At 39.5% G+C, this 18710-nt stretch overlaps 1 protein-coding gene and 1 non-coding gene across 5 annotated transcripts in view; one reads left to right on the top strand and one right to left on the bottom strand.

The window, feature by feature from the left end:
• Positions 1 to 18710, bottom strand: part of Nmt2 (N-myristoyltransferase 2) — a 44666-nt gene that overhangs the window by 23283 nt on the left and 2673 nt on the right. For 3 of the 4 annotated variants that reach the window (NM_008708.2, NM_001290368.1, NM_001290369.1), the window contains exons 2-3: positions 648 to 783; positions 156 to 198 (exon numbers count right to left, since the gene is read on the bottom strand). In NM_008708.2, coding sequence (NP_032734.1) covers positions 156 to 198; positions 648 to 783 — 179 coding nt within the window. The remainder of the gene's footprint in view (positions 1 to 155; positions 199 to 647; positions 784 to 18710) is intronic. The other variant, NM_001290370.1, reaches the window with a different exon arrangement.
• Gm22005 lies at positions 14077 to 14217 on the top strand. Its single transcript, XR_003954253.1, has one exon. It is a non-coding gene; the product is annotated as a U4 spliceosomal RNA (small nuclear RNA).

The following is an 18710-nucleotide window of genomic DNA, read 5'->3' as shown; positions in this document are numbered from 1 at the left end:
CTATCTGCCAACATAGGACCAGAAGGACAACTAGTTTGGATTAAAATAGGTATATCCTAAGGGAGAAGAACATGAGAAGGTGTTCCCCACCCTTGCAATGGCATGATGGATGACCACTGCAGACCAGGCCGATTCAAAGTCAACAGAAGACTTACCCATGGCTGCTCCTGCTGAAATCTGCTGCCAGATGGCGTTGTGCTATGCAGGTAATTAGACAGACACCCAGAAAAATTAAAATGTGAATATCTTCTGAACCAAAAGTAATCACAGATTAAGTGTAACTTCAAAGCAACAAAAACAAAAGCAAAAACTAAACAACAACAACAAAAAAACAAACTTTCTACTACCAGGCTCCCAGAGACTTTTATGACTACGATCTACATACTACTACAAAGAGAAGGAGAAATGAGATGCTACACACACACACACACACACACACACACACACACACACACACACACACACACAGAGTATGCACCTCTTGGTTATGTGGATGCCACAACTTCAGGGAGGCTGTAAACACCCTCCAGTTAGTCCTGTCATTCAACACACAGTCAAAGAAAACACTAGCTACACATCTACCCCACCCAGACCCCATCTCTTCTTCATTGGGGAGAAACAGCTGTGGCAAGGAAACAGGCTCTCACTTTAGAAGACTGCTGAATCTTAATCTCCTGGGAGTCAGATGCAGAGTCGGACTTGGTACCCCCAGAATTTGGCTTCTCCTTTTTTCTCTTTTGTTTCTTCTTTTTCTTTTTTGCTCCCAAATCCCCTCCAGGGCTTCTGTAGGAAATTCAAGGAAAGTAAAAGAAATGAAAGGGAAACCATCATTATATAAAACTGAGTTGCATAAACACCATTACTTAGAAAACACGTGATCTGCACAGTGAAGGACAGCTACGTTAGGATGTGTGGATATGACAGTGTCAGGGTGAGTTTTACATGAGCAAACGCTGTTTCTTCCTATGTTACATGGCAGGTGCTCAGGTATCTTCTAAACATAAAAAACTAGATACAAGCCACATTCATAACTGAAGCCAAAGAACATTCAGAGTTACTCCTTCTCTACAACTCAGTAGTAGCCCCTAGACATATACCTAAGGCTAGAGAGATGGTCCTGAGGTTAAGCACATTGGCTACTCCTGTAGAAAAACTGGGTTTGGTTCCAATAAGCCACATGGCACTCAGAACTGCCTGTAACTCAAGTTTCAGAGGATCCAATGATCTAACTCTCTGGCCAGTAAGGGTACCAGGCATGCATGTGGTATACATACATGCACACATGCCATTCATAGGCACTGAAAAAAAAATATATATTCTTTCCTTTCTTTCTTTTTTAATTAGGTATTTTCCTCATTTACATTTACAATGCTATCCCAAAAGTCCCCCATACCCTCCCCCCCACTCCCCTACCCACCCATTCCCACTTTTTGGCCCTGGCATTCCCCTGTACTGGGGCATATAAAGTTTTCAAGTCCAATGGGCCTCTCTTTGCAGTGATGGCCGACTAGGCCATCTTTTGATACATATGCAGCTAGAGTTAAGAGCTACGGGGTACTGGTTAGTTCATAATGTTGTTGCACCTACAGGGTTGCAGATCTCTTTAGCTCCTTGGATACTTTCTCTAGCTCCTCCATTGGGGGCCCTGTGATCCATCCAATAGCTGACTGTGAGCATCCACTTCTGTGTTTGCTAGGCCCCGGCATAGTCTCACAAGAGATAGCTATATCAGGGTCCTTTCAGCAAAATCTTGCTAGTGTATACAATGGTGTCAGCGTTTGGATGCTGATTATGGGATGGATCCCTGGATATGGCAGTCTCTAGATGGTCCATCCTTTTGTCTCAGCTCCAAACTTTGTCTCTGTAACTCCTTCCATGGGTGAAATATATTTTTAAAAAGACTTATATGCACTAAAAATAGGTGTTATAGATACCTCTTTGGTACGACACTATCCATCTTCATTTATTTGGCTTTGCACATACTAGACCAGTACTCTACTTGCTAGTGATTTATGTCACTAGTCCATCAAAATACTTACCCTGAAGCAATAGAAACAAAAGAAACTCATTTTCCACAGGAGGAAATTTCTTTTGATTAAAATTTTTTTACCTCAACCAATAAAACCCTCCAAGGTTTATTGTCTTAGTAGGTAAAGGTACCTGACAGACTGAATTCAAACCCTGGGGCCCATAGGATAGAAAATGGAACTGATTTCCCTCAAGTTGTCCTGACCTTCACAGGCACATTAATGTATGTGTGTATGTGCTCTCACACACATACACACATGCACAGATGCAAAATTTAACAAAAACTCCTAAGTATTAAAACATTATTGGGTAAGACATTTTTGTTTGGAACCCTTTATACTGCTATATTCTGGAAAAGAAAAAGAATACAAAAGAGAGAGACACAGGATTAAAAATTTTCACTTACTGAGGCTTACTCTACTATAATTTTCCTAGAAGGTAAATTAAAATTTAACACAGAAATTAGCTTCTTTTTGCCTATGCAGGGAAAGTAATGAAAGCAAATGGTTCTGCTCCACTGTTGTAAATCAATCTGCCCCCGCTTATTTGCTTTCTTAGTTTATATCTAATTAGCATATATACTGTAGTCTTCCACCAAGACTCAGATCTCATTAATGCATACTCACGGCCTTAAGATACTGTTTTTCTGGTTATTTGCTTACAAAAGTGTCTTTCTAATCATATTTTCATTTTCATAATATTTTCTAACAAAAACACGGTCAGAAACAAAGTTGTGAAACCTGCTCTATTCTATCCTTGCACTTCCAGTGTTTCCTAGGATTCTAAGCTACCTCACTGCTCACCAGCTGCAGGTAATCTACCATGGAGACTGGCCAGGGTTTGCTGACACACTCCTATACAAGAAAGGCTGTTGGTGCACAAGTGTTTCAGTATATCTATCGTCCTACTTTCAGGCTGGTTTGTCCACAGGTAGCAATGCTAGGTCAAAGACCAGACTTCGAGTGTGGGTAAGTAATGAGGACTCTTCTCTAAATAATGTACTGATTTCCATTCTCTCTAGCATGAAAAATATTCTCCACTGTCAGCAGTAATGTACGTGTATCATTTTTTTTTCTTATATGAAATAATCTTATATATGGGGCTGAGGAAAACTCACCATAGACTTCATTTACACATTTAATCAAGACTTGGGTAGATATTTTTTTCCTGTTGGTTATGTTGTTTCAACAACTGTTCCTCTATGTCCCCTTTCTATTAGCCATTCCTAAAAATAATTTATAGGCATCATTTATGAAAAAGTATTAACACCTATCATTTATACTCAACACGTTCTCATTTCTCTTAAGTATATGTATATGGTGTATATACATGTGTATGCATGTATACATGTGCACATGTGTCAGGCCAAAGCTGATATTGGATGTCTTCCCTGATTGCTTTCCTCCTGGCTTACTGAGGCAGGGTCTCTCCCTGAACCTAACGTTCATTCATTTTTACTTAGTCTAGGTAGTCTGCTTACTTAGGTGATCCCCCCCAGTCTGCCTCCAAACTGTTGGAATTACAGCTGATGTCCATATCTGCTTGGTTTTTTTGGTTCTGGAGTATCCTCATACTTCTATGATAAGCACTTTATCCACTGGGCCATCTCTCCAGAAGCTAATCTAGAGCCTAGAGCCAGACTTTGTATCATCTAGCATCTGTCAGTTGTTTAGATCATATTTTACTCAGTTTGTTTAAAATTTCACTTGATGGTATCTTTTTAGAAAGTATTATGTAATCTAAAGTATAAATGCTTTCCCCCGTGGATTGCTTTTAAATTTTGCTCACATATTGTGTCAAAATGACACAAATATTCTACATTTTTACCCTGTCCTTTCTATGGCTTTTGAGATGTTTGCTTTCTAACCCATTTGGGACCAAATGTACATTTATGAAATACTGAGCCTTCAACATTCCAAAATACATACAGGGAGATAAGGCAAGAAGATGGCAAGTTGGATACCAGCCTGAGCTACAGCCCAAGTTCAAGGCCAACACAGGCAAGTCAGTGAGAACCCATAGAAGAAATACACAATGTATCTCAATGTATAGTACTGGTCTAGCATGCACATAGCTATGGGTTTAAAGTTTAGTGCTCTAAGCAGGGAAAATTATAAACACAAGAGGCCCTCATATAATAGAACATGTTAGTCAGGGACCAAACTGTCATATCCAAAGTCTAGTAACATAGGGACAAAGAATCTGACATCTCTCCTTAATAGACACTAATTCACACCTTCCACAACTGCACAGTGATGTCCATGTGTCCCTGATGCTGCTGCACTGTGAGCACAGTTAGAGCAAGCCCACAAATTCTTTGACATCATCTTTCATGTTCAACTGGAGTCTGTTTTCCCTCCCTTTGGATCTAGGTGGCCTTTGACTTTCTCTGACACGCTCTGTCCACAGTGAAAGTGACACTATGTGACTTCCAGGTTATAAAAGGCCATACACCTTTACTTTTCTTATAACATAAGAACCTGCCATAATGGTGAGGCCAATGTGGACTCTTGGTTGAGTTGAAAACTGAGCTCCTGGCTCAGCTCCAACATCAATTACCAGCCACATAAGTGAATCACATAAATCCAGCTCAGGAAGCCCCAAAGTTAGACTCCAAATGTGACTCTATAATAGTTACTTTTGTGGTTGACCAAAACAACATAAGGGACAATACAAAGGAGTAAATACTTGGTTGGGCTTATGGTTTCAGAGGGTTCAACTCACTGCTGTTTGGCACCATACAGGTCAGCATGAAAACGTCTGGACAACATTATAATGGTCCACCAGGATACACAGAAAGGAGAATATGGGAAAGGGGCTAGGGCAAGATACTACCCACAGGAATACCCCCAGTCCACAAAACCAACTCCAACCAAGTCCCAACCCCTACCTTTCAGCACATCCAATACAGGAATCATCTATGAAGCAGTCAAAGGCTCAACCAGTAGGTCAGAGCCTTAAATGTACTTTACTTTCCTACTTTGTTTTCTTTCCTTTCATTTTGTTTCAAAGATAAGATCTCAGTATCCAGGCTGGGGCTGAGCTAAAATTTGCTATGTATCCCAGGCTGGCCTTCCAGCTTGTGCCTTACTAACGGCTATACACTCTCTTTTGTCTGTTCTGACTTTTCAAGCCAAACAGCCCTGTGTCCTGGAGCCAACATCTGGGTGAATTAAGAGGCTGAAGAGCTCTGCCTTTGTACAGTATGGAGAGATATACATCTCCACTGGCTTAACCAAAAGAACTATGAGGTTGTCCATTACTAATTCATTCCCCCATGCTCCCTAAAACAAAAGCCTTAATCTTTATGCCCAACAACAAGGTTATAGAGGGATTCCTTCTTTTATCGGTTATTCATGTGTTAAATAAATATATATATTACATTTTAAATGGACAATTCATTCTTCAATAAGTCAAAAAAAATACAAAAACATAGGCTCACATTTCCCTGTTCCTAACCCTAAAATAGAAAGCAGTGCTTATTGCTGAAGATCCATTAAAACCTTGTCAAGTGATACCCTAGAGGCCTAAAAATAGTAATGCATTCCCACCCCAAAATTAGCAGTTTATTTTCATCAGCAGAATCAAACTGTACAATCACCATGTTTATATTTAAAATCATCTGGCAACTAAGGGTGCCCATAAATATCTGATTGGCAACTGAGCAGAAACAAGTTTATCACAGCCAGGTACTGGAGCTAGAAACATGGGTGATGCACCTTGTTTGGGGAATTCTGATTAGGTGTATCCTCCTAGATGTGTTCAAGCTGGCACCTTATGAAGTGACAGTGCTATGCTGATGTGGAGTCTCATGCAGATGCATGTGTATATGCAGGGGATTCAAGAAATCAGTTTATACTGGCATCCTGAATGTCTCGAATACCTTTCTTTTCTTTCTTTCTTTTTTTTTTTTTTTTTTGGTTTTTCGAGACAGGGTTTCTCTGTGTATCCCTGGCTGTCCTGGAACTCACTCTGTAAACCAGGCTTTCCTTGAACTCAGAAATCCACCTGCCTCTGCCTCCCAAGTGCTGGGATTAAAGGCATGTGCCACCACGCCTGGCTTCTAACACCGTTCATTAGAAGATGTAATAACAAATACCTTTTGAATGAGTGACTGTTGTATTATTCTGGCTATTAAGGTAGCTCCAGTTATGTATTGCTAGAAAGAAAAACACCTCTGAAAAATAACAATTTTTCCTACCTAGGTGGTAAAGATTATTAATCCTAATCCAAATGTTCTCTAAACTTTTACTTCTACCATGTTCAGCACTGTGTTGGGTCCATAGGGAGGCTGAAGTCAAATGGTTGCACCTCTCTTCTGCTAGAACCCTTTTCTAGAAACTACTAGTCCTTCCTTCATCCCAGCACTTGGGAGGCAGAGTTAGGTGGATCTGAGTTTGAGGCCAGCCTGGTCTACACAGTGAGTCCTAGGACAGCCAGGGTTGTGCAGAGAAACTTCAAACAAACAAACAAATCCCAATCACCCCGCCCCCCAAATCCCAAACAAACCCCACAAACATCCCGGAAAGCCAGTTCAAATAGACCCCTAAAGCACCTTCTTACAGCAGGGCAGTGGAAGAGCAACTATGACTGGCGTGCATGCTTAAACCACATGAAATTATCTTCAGTGTACAATCCAGAGACATTAAAAGCACCAGTTTATTTCACCAAAGTTCTTTAAATAACATTATACCATCTACAGTATAAACTAGGACAGCTATAAGATAAAATTTTTTATTAATTAAATTCTGAGTTAATTACTACTACTATGTTAATATACTGTATTGCTGAAATTATTATTTTTTTTCAAAAAGACAAGGTCTCCATTGTTTAGCACTGGCTGGCCAAAACCTCATGATGTAGACCAAACTGGCCTCAAATTACAAAGACACATCTGCCTTGGTTACCACACTCATCCTGAGTGCTGAGATGTAAAGGAATGTGCCATCATGCCCAGCTTAAAATTATACTTTTAAATTTTGGTATAATGAAGAATGTATAATAAAAATATATTCTCAACTTCTTGTGTTTTTTGTTTGTTTGTTTGTTTTTTGTTTTTGTTTTTTTGAGACAGGGTTTCCCTGTATAGCCCTGGTTGTCCTGGAACTCACTTTGTAGACCAGGCTGTCCTGGAACTCAGAAATCTGCCTGCCTCTGCCTCCCGAGTGCTGGGATTAAAGGCATGTGCCACCACACCCGGCCTATTCTCAACTTTTATTAGGGCTAGTTTATAAACTCTCCTGTCTTCTTGCTCATCTGAAAACCAGAAATTGGCAAGGAACTACAAAAACTGGCACCAAATGCATTATCTATCCTTCCAAATTTGCACAAATATTTCAACCTTCCCAGCCCTTAAATGAGTATAAGTTACTTTTTCCATTTCAGAAGCCTTAAAGACACTAGGATGGGGAATAAGAGATGTTACTGGCACATCCTCATAATACTAGGTCAACCACAATAAAAAAAATACAGAGAAGAGCTTGAAATGGTATGACATATCTGTAATGCCATCAATCTGGAGAACAAGGCAGAAAAAATTTGAATTTGAGGCCAACCTGCTGCTCAAAATAGGACTACTGCACTGACAATACATAGAAGTTAAAAGATAGCTTAGCATGTAAGAGCTCCTATAGAGGACCCAGGTTTGTGTGAGTACGTACCCCCATGTTTATGACTGTGTGCTCTTGTGTAAACAAGCACAAACCAGAAGAGGGTGTCAGGTGTCCTTCTTTATCATTCTTTACCCATTCCTTTCAGGCCAGGGTCTCTCCCTGTCCCTGGGACACAGATTTTCTACTCGAAGCTATAAGCCAACAAAGCCTCAAACCATCCTGTTTCTGTTTCCCTTGGGACCTGTGGTTAAGGTGTGCACGGTACACCCGGATTTTTATATGGCTGCTCAGCAGCAGGCACTTTTAACCACAGAGCCATCTCTTTAGCATCTCCTCAGAACTTTCAACAATAATTTCTAATGTAATTCAGGAATTATACTCTCAGGTTTCTAAACAAATAAAAATAAGATATCTATACAAAAATTAGCATGTGAACATTCACAGCAACCTTATTCATAACAACTCTCAAACAGAAATAATCCAAATGCCTATCAACTGATGGGTACAGAAAATGTGGAATATGCATATAAAGATAGCTATTCAAAAAAAAATTTAAAAAGTACCACTTATACATAAGCAGGATAAATTCAGTGTAAGAGGCTGGTGTTGTAAAGCCCACATATTATATGGTTAAGTTTTTTTTGTTTTTTGTTTTTAATCCCAGCACTTGGGAGGTAGAGGCAGGCAGACTTCTGAGTTCCAGGACAGCCTGGTCTACAGATGAGTTATAAAAAAAAAAAAAAAGAAAGAAGAAGGAAAGATTTATTATATATGAGTACACTGTAGCTGTCTTCAGACACATCAAAAGAGGTCATCAGATCTCATTACTCATGGCTGTGAGCCATCATGTGGTTGCTGGGAATTGAACTCAGGACCTTGGGAAGAGCAGTCAGTATTTTTAACCTTAACTGCTGAGCCATCTCTCCAGCCCCCTGAATTTTTACAAAATATCCAAACAACCAGACCAAAGAAAGTCAAGATAGATTTGTAGTTGTTAGGAGCTTATTACTAGGTGTTTATTGTGATTGTTACCTTGAAACAGCCTAGAACCACAGAGACAAACCTCTGAGCCGTTCTGTGAAGGATTATGTAAGTTTGGCTCTATGACTGGCCTGGGGTCCTAGACTGCCTAAGAAGGCAAAGCATACTGAGCACCAGCATGCAAATTTCTTCTAACTGGTTGCAGTGTGCGCAGCCTCCACCTTCCTCACTACAACAGGCTATATTCCCACGAACTTTGAAAAGATACACTCTCTGTCTTGAATTGCTTCTGTTAAGTATTCTGTCATGAGAAAAAAGTGAGTGACTAGTAGAGAGCATTTAGGGAGTGGACTGCTTAGGGATGTGGGTTTCATGCTGGGATAAAAATCACTTCTAAAACAGGACTGTGGCGATGGCTGTACAACTCTGTGGATGTTATAAAAGCCACTAAATTACATAACATAAAGTATATGTCAATAAGACTTGTTAAAAATACTAACTAGTGACCTGCTATGCCTAGGGTGGCAGGAGAGAGTGGCCTGAACAGACCCAGAACTAACCCAGAACTGTAAGAGCAGCTAACTGGCATCTGCTTCCCACAGAAATCACAGGTTCTGAAAGAACATGGATGGTAGAAAGAGATGTCACAAGCCTGAGTAGGCAAGGTGCTGAGTAGGAACCTGGACAGTAGGAGAAGTTTTTCAAAACGAGCTTCCACATGGAATTCAGTGAAGCCTGATTCAGACTCCTGTTTGAGGCAGATCACCACATCCAGAAATTCAACTGTGGAAATCACGTTGCCTCTTTATAAAACCGTATCCAACTTTAAGAGTTCCACGCCCTTCTTCCCGAGATTACGCATGAGAGTTCCAAACAAATTCTGAAGTTTGCTATTTTGAGTTGGAAATGGGACTCAGGGCCTTGTTTGAACAGGCCACTGGAACCAGTCCACTCCATTTCTGCCATGGAAAGATCAAATATTGAACTTGCTACAAAGGCAAATTGTCAGAGTCCATGAAATCTATAGGCAGGATTTACTAGAAGAGCCTCGGAAATATTTCAGTGCGTTCTGGAGAATGCCCACAAAAGCCTACCCTGCTTCTCTCTGATGTGCTAGCTCCCAGCCCCTGGCAGTCAGATAGGACCACTGACTGAGAAAAGAGGCACCAGTGGAAATGATGTCTGCCTTTTCTTGTTGGCCACTGCATGTCCATGTTCTTTCTTTCCCAGGGCTGAGGAGATGTAGGATTAGAAAACAGAAGACAGAAAAGCCACACATTGGGAGATGCACAGCTCTTAAATGGCAGAAGAAACAAGAGCTCTTCTGAACACCAGCCTGGGATTGTGTGTGTGTGTGTGTGTATGCGCGTGCGTGCACATGAATATAAAATAAACAATCTCCCCCTTGGTATCAGGACCTATCAAAACAGTATCTAGCATACAAAAGATCTTTAGTAAGTATTTTCTAGATGAATGAAAAATCAATTTTAAAAATCATTAAGAAAAAGACAAAAGTCTGACAGAATCATGGGCTGAGTGTATGAATAAGCACTTCACCAAGAAAAAGCCTTGGCAGCTAATAATCTTGAAAAAAAAATGCTCTACTTGGTCCCCTGGTCTGGCAAGTATTTTAAAGTCTAAGAATATCTGAAGTATGCCACAAAAAGACATCTCTCACATACCTTTGGTAAGCTGGCACAGCCACTAACAAGAAAAAGTTGGCATAGCAACTCATTGTCACTATCACCACCACCAGCATCAACACTGTTATCACCAACATCACACATCATGTTTGTCATAATCATCATAATCATCACCATCACCACAGTCATCAACGTTAAAGTAATTTGATAAAATGTAGTAACTATTACTGTTACCAATATCACACATCTTTACCTCAACCAAAATTATTACCACCAGCTTTTATTATCATCATAGCACATGACCATCACCTACATCATCAGCATCATTATTATAACCCCCAGCAACACAACTCCACATCACTATCTGCAATTATCACCATTACCATCAATTTTTCCATTACCATTATATCAACAACAGCCACCTGTCACTGTCACCTCAGCTAACAATGTACAGAACTTAATGCACAGTAGACACTGTACTAAGCACCTTAGATCTGATCTTGTAAACTGTCATAACAACACATTATTTCCACTCGATAGGAAGGAAACTGAAATATGGGGTCATTAAGGAACTCATTGAAAGTAACATGTTTAGTAGTAACAAAGCCAGCATTCAAATCTAGCCAGTCTTCACCCAGAATCCTCACCCTTACTATGCTGTATTGTCCCTTATTTGTGCATTTCTTTTGACCATCTCTTAAGGTATTTATTGCTGACTTTTGGATCTTCTTCACAATCCCATTCATGATCTTTTTATGAATCTGTATCTTTGATCAGGTTACTATAAATCTTCAGTGCTCATATGTGTACATAAGCTCTGGTGCCCTCCTTAGGATAATGAATAGAAGAAAAGGCAGAAAACCCAAGGTTCTTGATCAGCTTAGACAAGCAGTAAAGGTAGCCATATCACAATGCTCTGGTGTTAAAAAAGAACTGAAACTCAGCTGGGCAAGTTGGCTAAGGCTAAAACAAATAATTAGCTGTTCTGGCTACTAATATGTACACATCCTGAGTCAGGGACATCTCATGCAAGTTATCTTACGGCTACCAAGTTCAGTAATGGATTTTACTTGCAGGAACTTCAGATTCCTCAAGAAGTCATGTGGGTTTATTTTTGTCAGTGGTTCACCTGTCCAATTCTAATATTAATTTCTTCATCCTGTTCTCCTAGGTGACCCACAATCTACTGCAGGAAGCCCCACTGTTCTCATTGGGCTAGCTAGATGATGGCCTCTCTACAGTGAGATTTTAGACACCATGGAGTTCTATTTCCTCTGGGGACTGATGGAGTAAATATCATTAAAGCCTCACTATCTGTGGACAAAGCAACAAGCATGATAAACCCTAATTCTAGAAGGCTACATGTCCACAGCTACCCATATCCATTATTCAAATGTAAATATTTTCCAACCCAAAATGAATTTGACATTTGGGGTTAAAGACATACTGGAAGGCTGTGGAGATGGTTTTGTGTGAAATGGTGATTCCCCATGAAGCCTGGCAACCTTACTCCATTCTCCAGAATCCACATGAATACATGGATGCCTACTGACCTCTGCACATTAGCTATTACACATAGGCCTTCTCCTCCCCCCATCACACATATTCATTCATTCATTCATTCATTCATTCTCTCTTTCACACACAAATTTGTTTAAAAGAATACTGAACTCCAGTCAACAGATTTTTATTAAGCTTTTGATGTATCTGACGTACCAGATAGTCTAAGACTTAAAGATGCAAAGTGCTATCTTCATGCTTACAATCTGCCTATGACTCCACAGGCAGATTTGTGTTCATGCTTTGTAGGTACACATCGAGTGCTTCCTAATCACCCTGGCTGCTACTAAAGTATCAAGACCTATCAGTACATTGTTTAAACAGTATATTGTTTCTTATAGTTTTAGGAGCTGAAGTCCATGATCAGGATGGACCAGGGTGCCAGCATGTTTGGGTTCCAGTAAACAGTTCTTTTTGTCTTCATCACTAAACCTACAGTGACAGCTCCCCTCCTTATTATGTAATTGCCTTCCAAAGACCCTCCTTACTATTACTATGGCAACAGAGATTTAGGATTCCATAGAATATTTTGGAAGAGACAAACTGATCCACAGCTAGTTGCCAGTCTTGCTTCTATCACTCTAAAAACTACCTCTGACCACTACATTAAGTTTTTCATTGCCACAACAACAACACCTCCTCATAAAATTAACTGTTAAAGAGGAAAGGATTATTTTACCTCATATTGTTGGAAGTGCAGCTCATGATCAAGTAACTCAGTTGTTTTGAGCTTGTGGCAACAAAACACATCATAATACGTATATGAGGAAGACTGCTTAGATCACAAGCCAAGGAGCAAATGGGAATGAGACCTGGTTCCCCAAACCCTCTTTACAAGCACCCTCTGATGATCTAAAGGTCTTCCTGTAGGCTTCTACAACTTCCCAGTAGTATCACCCCGAGTGTCACCAGCCCTTTAACACATAGGCCTTTGGGTTGTTCATGATTCCAATTATAATAAGCATAGACCTCACCAAAGGTGCTTCTCAATAGCCACGCTATACCATCCAACAATCCCCTCCCCATTATCTGCCCATTCTCCACCACAGCTGACTGACTGAGCCGGAATAAATCTTCCTGTTGCCCAGAAACCAGTTAGGGGTCTTCTAGAGAATCTGAGTTAAGAAACACCCTTTGGACAGTGTGGACTTAATTGAGGCAGAAGAGAAGAAAAACAGATAAATAAACCCCAGGTCCTCAATTCTAATCAAGACTTGCCTTACTTTCAGACCACACATTGCTATGTTTAAATAAAGTTATCTTTTACTTGAGTTAGTTTAGATATGTATTTTAGACACACAGTAGGAGAATGTGCTCCTCACTTACCAGCTATGTGACCCTAGTCAAGTCACTTATCTTTAGGAGTCATGACTACCTTGGTGTAAAACAAGGGTCTGGCTGAGCAGACTACTGGGGAGATGGCAGCATGGAAAAGAATGGTGGCACAGATTTGGAAGGCCAAATCCTGTAGGGCTCCAGGGCCTTGATAAGGACCATGACCTGAGGTCACCATGACCACTTAAATCTTCATGAAACAATGTAAATTTGCAATGACTTTGAGCCTGGAGAAGGAGATAACGTGGAGGGAAAGCTGCAATGAGGGTTTATGGGGAGTCACAGACACAGAGAAATTCCTTTGGCTTAGCAATGATATCTGCAATGAGTCTGGGAGTTGTTTGCTGTCCTATGTTATAGCCCTCCGTGTTATTATGCATAAGACCTTCAGTAAATGTTGTGTACAGTAGCCAATATTAGGCTGTCCTTGATGGTGAAAAAAAAAATTTAAGAGAACGGTTTCACATGGAGTTTGATACTGATAAACTGAAAACACTAGGATCCCATTAGAGGGGAAAATGGCAGCAGCCTGGACAGACTTGAGAACTATAGAAATGTAAATACCCAAGAATTCTCATCTTAAAGTATCAGTGTGTGATATTTTGTTTAGTCTTTTTTTTTAAGTGACAGACTATGCAAACCTCTCAATTACAGTATAAGGAAAAGATCCTACAAGGTTCCAGGCTAAAAACAAGCCAAATTAAAGAATGATAATAGGGGTACCCATAAAATTAAAAGGAGACGGTACATGTACATCTCACTCATGGTTTACGGGGCTGGGGAGATGGCTCAGTGGGGTAAGGGATGCTTGTTGAATTATAGTTATCTTTGACAGCAAGACTCATCAGACATTCAAGAAACTAGAAAACAGAATCATCCACACACTATAAAAAATATGAAATAAGAAAGTAATTAAAAGCTTTGCGTAGTGGCAGTATTGTAGCCAGTGAGGTTTATCTGAGGCATGATTATTGCTAATTGAAAACTTTCCCCAATACCCTGTCATGACTACCTGCAGTACAGTCAGCATTGGCAATTTCTGACAGTCTTTATGGAGACTGTTCAAAAGAAAACTGTCTTTGCCTTTTAATGACTAACCTTTCCTTATTGTCTATTTGGTGTTTGCAAGTTCTCACGCCTGCGTTTCCTCTCTCCACACTTCCTTTTCCTTTTAATAAAGTTACTTTTTAGAAAAAAAGAAAGAAAGAAACGGGGAAAAATAATTGAAGATAAAAAGGAAAAGATCTTTCTAAAACACACCAGGAGACAAAGGCAGTAAGTGTGATGTTCCTGAAAACACAGTTGTGAAACAGTGTCATGGTTCGGACAAATGTTTTTAAGGACACAAGAGCAAAAATGAAAGCTCATGAAACTAATGAAGATACCAGTTATTTCAGAGACTACACATTTTTTGTCTTGTGAAATTGTAGAATGTTTGGGAAAGTGGTTACAATTTTGTTTTTGTTTTTCTAAGACAAGGTTTCATGGAGCTCAGGCTGGCCTCCAACCTTCTATGGTGAGGATGAACTTTCATTCCTGATCCTTCTGCCTCCATCTCCCAAGTGCTGAGCTTGCAGGCATGGGTTGCTATGCCTAGCAGATAGTAGTGAAAAATGTGGCATTGACAGAGAAACTTGTTTAAAACATGCATGTTCAAAATTTAAAGACAATTCCTAGAAGGAAAAAAAAATGGGAACACTATACTCTGCAAAAGAAAGGAAAAATAAATGTTTAATTTATAATATATTATGTTGTGAGAATTTTGGTTTCTTTAAAAAAAGGTATTCATTTTAACCACAGGAGGCTGCTTCAGACTGTGTCCAGCAACTATGATTTGCCTCGTGTTCTAGCAGAGGCAAGATTTTGCCAGATAGCTTCTGTGAATCTGTAACATTTGAAATTCTGGGAACTTTTCATAGGGTATATAAATGCTAGGGTCCCAAGAGATGGGTTGGTCATTTGGGAAGGTTGGTTGCTGTTTAATAGTAGTCCTGGTTAAAAAGAAACAAAAAGAAAAAAACTTAAGATTCAGTGATCTCTTTCTCTCCTACCTAGTGTTAGGCTGCTAAACAGGTGGAGAAGGGTGGAAGAAAGAACCCACAAAGTAGCAAAAGTCTGGCTACCTAAGTACATAAAAACAGAAAATTCAAAGGCACATATATCTGAGTTGTCTAATATGATAGTCACCATCTGTGAAAGGGTTTTTTAAAGAATTTAAATACAATTAAATTGAAATTTTAGTTCCTCAATCACACTCTATCCACATTCGGGAGTCCAGCAGCTAGCTCTATGTGAGTAATGTCTACTTGCTAGCCAATGGCCATGGTGGAAAAACACACAGTTGCCAATGAACCTAATCTGAAGTCTGATCATCTTTATGTTGATTGGGCACATACTAAAATGTGAATCAGTTACACGGTTAATTAAGCTAGGATATAAAGAAATAGAATAGCCAAGGAATTTTGCTCTCTATTTTATCTTTCAATTTTATTCTGCATGATTCACTCATATAACCAGTAAAAGTAATAAAACTATTTTCAAATGGAACAATGACAGACAAATTGGTTCTCTTTAATGATATATATTGGTGTCGAGTAACAAAGACAGCAGAGTGTGTTTGTTGTCCTTAAAAACTCTGAATTTCAGCCAGTCTCTGGGGAAAGTCCTGCTCTGGGCCAAAGGTGAGGTCACCATCTCAGAGGCAAGTCTCAATTGACATCTGATCACTGTTTTAAGTATTTTTTGAATGAGGGAAGCCCTTGGGCTAGGGCTGTTAATATATCTTTCCATTTAGATTTATATATTTGACAGGAGATCAAATTTTAGAAAGAGCAGCTTTGAGCTATCCCTTAAATTTTGCATGATGAGAAATCAGAGTTACTCTAAGTTTCTGCATTTTCTCTCTGACTCTATGCAGCCAACTAAGGGAAGTGGCCATAGTCAATCCCAACAACAAATAGCTAGATACACTGCATTTTCTTCAAATCTTTCCCCTCAATTGAGGGTAGTACAAGAAGGGTTGTTTTATTATTTTTTGTTTCTTAATTCTCATACCTTGCACCTGTAATCCTGGCACAGGAAGAGAGAGACAAGGAGTTCAGTCCAGGCGACACAGTGGCTCAGGTTAGACCAGCTTGGATTGAGATTAAGACTATCTCAAAATAAAACAAACAACAAAAGAACATCTAAGGGTTACTTTTTGTGACATATTGAGCCTTTTTGTTTTCCTAAGAATTCTTAATGTGCATTGCCAAAAGCAATCTATAGACTGACTGCAATTACTGTCAAAATTCCAACATTTTTCCTAGAAACAACAAAGATCCAAAAATTCATATGGAGGCACAAAAGACACTGAATAGTCAAAGCAAGACTGAGCAAAAGGAACAATACTGGAGGTACCTCATTTCAAGATGCACTACCGGCCACAACAGAAACAGCATGGTACTGGCACAGAAACCAACTTGTAGGCCAGTAGAACAGATAGAGGCTATGGAATAAACACCACAATGACAGTCAGACCTAATTTTTAACAAAGATGCCAAAAGCCTATTTTGAACAAAAGCAAGCCTTGTCAACAAATGTTGCTACAAAACTGGATATCCAAGTATAAAAGAACAAAACTAGATCTGTACTTCTCACTTTACAGGAAAAGAGATCGATTCAAATCCTAATATGAGACTGCAACTTTAAAATTGCTACAGGGAAGCATAAGGAAAGCACTTAGATACCGGTGAAGATGCTTTCTAGACGTATCAGGAAATGTTAGAAAGAGTTGGCAAACGGAACTGATGGAATTAAAAGGCTTCTGCACAAGTGAAGTGATAGCTCATGGTGGAAGAAAACTCTTTGCCAGTTATACATATGACAGAAGTATCTAGATTCTGTAAAGATTACCAAGGAACCAAACAATCTAGTCAGTAAAGGGTCAAAGGAAATGAACAGGCAGCTGTCAAGAGATGAAATACAAACAGCTAATAAATATTCAAAAAATACAGCTCAGCATTCTTGGCCACTAGGAAACAGCAATTAAAACATTGAAATTCCATCTCATCCCCAGTCTGAGAGACTACCTAATAATATTACTGAGTAAACACAACAAATGGTAACTAGGATGGTGGGGGAAAGGCAGCCGTTGTCTGTTGGTGGAAGAAATGTAAATTATCCTAACCAGTATGGAAATCAGTATAGAGGGTCAATAATAATAACAACAGTAACAGTAACAACAACAACAACCAGTAACAACTATTTTATGAATCAGTTATGCCACTCTTGGGAATATACCCAAAGAACTCTAAATCAATATAAAACCTTTTATTATTTTGTCTCAAGCTTTTTTTTTTAATTTTTTATTAGGTATTTAGCTCATTTACATTTCCAATGCTATACCAAAAGTCCCCCATACCCACCCACCCCCACTCCCCTACCTACCCACTCCCCCTTTTTGGCCCTGGCGTTCCCCTGTACTGGGGCATATAAATTTTGCGTGTCCAATGGGCCTCTTGTCTCAAGCTTTTTTTTTTTTTTTTTTTGAGACAATGCTGGCTATGACTTAAACGCAAGGTTTTCCTCAGCTTCCAAAGGCCAGGATTACAGCCACCACATTTAACTAAATTTTTTGTGGTATCAGGGATTAAATAAAGCCAGATAGATATGCATAGTGGGCAACTCCTCTACCAGGAAAGTACATTCCTGTACCACCTCCACCCCCAATTTCTGATTGCCACAAGGTGAGCAATCGTATTCCTTAAGTCATTCTATGCTGGGCTTCTGCCCCACCAGTCACAAAACTGAACTAACGGACCACAGCCAGAAAGCCCTGAAATTGTGTGTCCAAAAAAAAAAAAAAATCAATCTTTCATTCTTTAAACTGTTTTTCCCATGTAATTGTCACAGTGATTAAAAAGCTGATTTTCATAGGATGAAGCTAAGGAGTCCTCTAGGATGTAGTTTACAAGTGGAGAAAACATTCCTTAATAGGGCAAGAAGACCTTGGGTTTAAGTAGACTTAACATTGTGGCCATCTTCAACAGTTTTTCCAAATCCCTTCAGAAACTGAGAAGGCAGAACAAATCAAGACTGAGTAGAATAGTCCATATTAAAGACCCTGAATTACCTCTGCAGCCTCACACTGGGGTAGGCAAGTTCCTAGCAGAGTCATCCTGGAGACAACCTCTCCCCACTGCCACCCAGCAAAGGAATGATAGCTTCAGTCATTTGGACTTTTCATTGGCCTCAAAGTTTTCAAGTTTCCTCAAGCTCCACGAATCAGGTGGTAAGGCAAGTCACTGAAGGGATCTTTTTAGGAAATCCTCAATTATCTTACTTCTAATTGTCCATATTTTATTTGAAAATAATAAAACTACATTGTCTGAGCTATCATCTCACTACTTAAAACTGCCAATCTCCTTGTTCATCAATGCTTTGAGAATGCATGTAACTTTTAGAGTGGTATACTGCTACCATACTTGGGTGGACCAAAGAGTTGATGTACACACTTCCCATGACAAAGATGACACTCAAGTATTTTATAATACTTATGCTATTGCTTTAA

This window comes from Mus musculus, chromosome 2 (genome assembly GCF_000001635.26).
Source record: "Mus musculus strain C57BL/6J chromosome 2, GRCm38.p6 C57BL/6J".
NCBI lineage: Eukaryota > Metazoa > Chordata > Mammalia > Rodentia > Muridae > Mus > Mus musculus.
Note: the sequence above shows the minus strand (reverse complement) of the source record. Positions and strands in the feature narration are given on the sequence as shown.